General features: G+C 28.7%; 1 protein-coding gene across 2 annotated transcripts in view; it reads right to left on the bottom strand.

Moving 5' to 3' along the window:
• Nucleotides 1-2048, bottom strand: part of LOC136795434 (uncharacterized) — a 14223-nt gene extending 12175 nt beyond the window's left edge. For both annotated transcript variants that reach the window (XM_067045994.1, XM_067045995.1), the window contains exons 1-2: nucleotides 1986-2048; nucleotides 820-894 (exon numbers count right to left, since the gene is read on the bottom strand). In XM_067045994.1, the coding sequence (XP_066902095.1) occupies nucleotides 820-894; nucleotides 1986-2039 (129 nt within the window). In that variant the 5' untranslated portion in view covers nucleotides 2040-2048. The remainder of the gene's footprint in view (nucleotides 1-819; nucleotides 895-1985) is intronic.
• Nucleotides 2049-2334: the final 286 nt, after the last annotated feature.

Here is a 2334-nt window from a genome sequence, read left to right as displayed (position 1 = left end):
GACCTCCTCTACCTGCGTCAGTGTCCAGGGCTCATCCTCTGGCACGCCCGTTCCTATCTTATAATGAATACGCCTTGTCGTGGGCCTTCTGTAAAGTGGATATCAGGCTGGAGAAATCGCCGAAGACCAGACAACCCCGACATGGTAATTAATATATCAGTCATGCTGCAATAGAACTTGGTAATCCATTTTATGAGCACATAAAAAATTATGAAGTAACTACTAAGGAAAGACCCTTACAAGTTATAATTCTCTAAACGAATAAATTTACCTCCTCAATAACTATGACATTACCCAATTTTCTTTTGTCTCTAATCCTTTCAGAATTTTCCTGAAATAGAAGAAACTAAGTTTTGAGATTGATAAATAACGGAACAATACATGTCTCTCGGTCCAGATCTTAAATCTTGATTATTATTGTGTTAATGTTAAATTATATAGTATAATATTTCAATTTTGTAAAGTAATTCTAGAAGACTAGCACCGTGGTAATTAATATATCAGTCATGTTCCAATAGAACTTGGTAATCCAATTTATGAGCACGTAAAAAATTATGAAGTAACTACTAAGGAAAGACCATCATAAGATATCATGCCACTAAAATAGAATGCATTATTAAAGTTCTGAAAATACAATTATAATTAGTATAACGATTAATAAATCATTGCAATAGGAAAAGTTCTTGCTAAACTAATCCCTTAAGAAATAAGAAGTAATGAAGATATTACTAAGGAAAGACCTTTACAAGGGAAATTTTGACTACTTAGGAAACAACGATATTTATTCTTGCTCTATAATAATTTATAAAACTAATTTACCAGTTCTTTAATTCTTAGCAGGTCTTCTATGGCATGATGGTTGTTTCCGTAGTATCCATTCTCCCTATCAAACGACTGAAACAGAATGTATTATTGTAGATTTAAAAATACAATTATAATTAAAGTGAGAGAAAAATTAATTTAAATTAAATTACTGATGTATTACATAAGTCATTAAGGTAAATAGATAATAGGACAATACCTGGATTAATGTTGTGTCAATTTAAAATTATATTTTTCAGTTATTTGATTTTATGAAATACATTTTGAGGACTACCAGATTTTGGAATAATAAATTATTGGAAATTGAAATTCCCCTGATAAACTAATTTCTTAACCAATAAGAAGTATTGAAGGCACTACTAATGAAAGGCTCTTACAACAGAAATTTTAACTTATTAGGAATGGACGATGAATGTGTAAATTTATGCTCTATGAAATGCTCTGATAAAATCAATTTACATCTCCAATAATACTTTTCAGGTCATCCACGAAATCTTTGTGGTTTCCGTTGTATCCATACTCCATATCATGCCGCTGAATAGAATAATTATTATCGATCAGTAAATAAAAGGAGAGATACAATGAGGGAAAAAGTTAATTTAAAATAAATTACTGATGTATCATCTTTAAGATAGATAAATAATGGAAAACATTTGGTTCTACAGTTCCAGATCTCTAATCTTGAATATTGATGTGTCAACGATGAATTATATTGTTCAGATGTTATATTTTATGAAATTCCTCTAAGAAATACCAGATTATCGAATTATAAATCATTCGAATTAGAAAAGTTCTTGCTAAACTAATTTCTAAGCTACTAAGAACTAATAAAGATACTAAATAAACAAGAAAAAATATTTTGATTTCTGGATGAGTCTGGCTTACTTCATTCCCCTTGCCGTCCATGTAAAATAAAAAAATAAACCAAACTAGATTATACGTAAGAACTATAATTTATATTAAAATTATGGTTAAAAAAAAATTACACATTAAATAAAATTTAGAATTTGCTCACTTCTTTTTATTATTTTTCTTTTCTCAAGTTATTTAATAGTACTAAAACCCAAAATAGTCCTTTTTTATCAATTATTACCTATGTAGAAAATTGTAAAGATGTATTTATCTCTAAAATGACTAAATATGATATTATTGAATAGACTTACATAAGCTACCACGAAGCTCACTCCTACAAAGCAGAGGAATAGTATTACCTTCATGGTACTGATCCCGGTTGAGAAATTAGTACGGAGTCATTGCTGGTCCTGTATTTATACTACTCAGTTGAGTGGGAGGGCGAAGGAATAAATAATTTATTGCTTTTTCACAGTTGTTAGCAGTAACAATCATTAATTCCAATAAAATCAGTGATTATCAATTTAATTCTATAAAAAAATTCATCATTCAATACACATTCTATTATGTTTAAAATCTACTTCGAAAATATAAAAAAAAAGATATATTATTAATATAAATCAATTTTGTGAGACATACCGATGTTTTGCTTGAATAGTG

The sequence above is a fragment of the Halyomorpha halys genome, unplaced genomic scaffold, assembly GCF_000696795.3.
Source record: "Halyomorpha halys isolate HHAL.00 unplaced genomic scaffold, Hhal_1.1 Scaffold1625.1, whole genome shotgun sequence".
In the NCBI taxonomy this organism is placed as follows: domain Eukaryota; kingdom Metazoa; phylum Arthropoda; class Insecta; order Hemiptera; family Pentatomidae; genus Halyomorpha; species Halyomorpha halys.
This window is presented reverse-complemented; position numbering and strand designations above follow the sequence as displayed.